General features: G+C 36.8%; 1 protein-coding gene across 1 annotated transcript in view; it reads left to right on the plus strand.

Moving 5' to 3' along the window:
- The window catches only part of pkhd1l1.1 (PKHD1 like 1, tandem duplicate 1), a gene marked incomplete in the record, with an annotated part of 50,388 nt that extends 49,800 nt beyond the window's left edge, over positions 1-588 (plus strand). The window contains 1 exon segment of the mRNA XM_032536077.1: positions 1-588. Coding sequence (XP_032391968.1) covers positions 1-217 — 217 coding nt within the window.
- Between the last annotated feature and the right edge of the window lie 686 nt (positions 589-1,274).

Consider the following 1,274-nt stretch of genomic DNA (forward strand, 5'->3'; position numbering starts at 1 on the left):
AACCACTCAGGCTCCATCCACTCTGTCCACAACCCAACAGCCCACTACCAGCAACACTCCAAGTACTCCGACTCCAACCACTCAGTCTCCATCCACTCTGTCCACAACCAAACCACAACCCACCACAGACGGGAGCATCTTTAGCTCCAGCGTAACCATGTCGGCCGGCAGTCTGTGTGTGGTCAGTGTCATCTATGCTTTGGCCTGCTACTCATAAGGCACCTCCATATTTTAAATAGTTCTGTGAAGTTTAGAGGGTTTTATGAAGGATACCTCAACATGAACAAGTCTGCTAAACAAAAAAAAGTAATCCTTGAATATATAATGCACTTTGCTTGTTTTTATTTTCCTGTGGTCAATTTTTATTTGGGTTCTTTTAATTGATTGGAATGGGGTTAAAAATACTGGTTTCTGTTATTTTTTTTAAAGTTCTCTTGTTGTATTATCAGGTGATTGTCGTAAGTGTGTTTTGGGTGCAACACATTGATAGAAGTTGCAATTTTTTTTGGTACACTTCATGAAAAATAAAAAGGAAACTTGTTTTGGGGAGAATAATAATAACTAAAATATTCTGCGAGAAATTTTAACAGTGTGGCTACTACTTGGTGCACATCCGAATGACAATAAAACTCAATACCAAAATAATAAAAGTTTTAAGTGTCTTAACCCTTAAGAGATAGATCTTTTTTTAAATATATTTATGACCTTTCTGTTTCCCAGAAACAGTTTTTTCTATTGGCAGTTAGTGTGAACAGCCCCAAAAGTTTAAGTCCAATAGATTCCATAGTTACATGCAACCGTCACAAAATTTCCTATATTTTGACCAATAGTGATGTTTGATGAGTGAAAACTGTAGAAGAGAGAGCATTTTGTTTGGAAAAATGTTCAGATAATTTAACTGCAGCTGCATTTTTTTGTTGTTGTATTTATCGGCAATTGGTATGAACAGAGCCAAATGTCCGATAGACGCCATATATTTTATTATAGATAGTATAGTGAAACCATTGACCCATATCTTCAATTTGGCATTACAAACTGGCATAATTCTAAATAAGATAAAAGAATATCAAAGGTCATTCCCATCTACAAAAATGATGGTAAGCACTCTTTCTACCACTACAGACCAATATTTGTCCTTCCACAGTTCTCAAAAATATTAGCAACACTATTTATCCACAGACTCTATCACTCCGTAGAAAAACACAACTTACTGCGTGAGAGCGAGAGAAAAGCGAGAGCTGTGTCCGGGTTCTCGGCAGTAAGTCGGACTTGTT

The sequence above is a fragment of the Etheostoma spectabile genome, chromosome 14 (assembly GCF_008692095.1).
Source record: "Etheostoma spectabile isolate EspeVRDwgs_2016 chromosome 14, UIUC_Espe_1.0, whole genome shotgun sequence".
Classification (NCBI taxonomy): domain Eukaryota; kingdom Metazoa; phylum Chordata; class Actinopteri; order Perciformes; family Percidae; genus Etheostoma; species Etheostoma spectabile.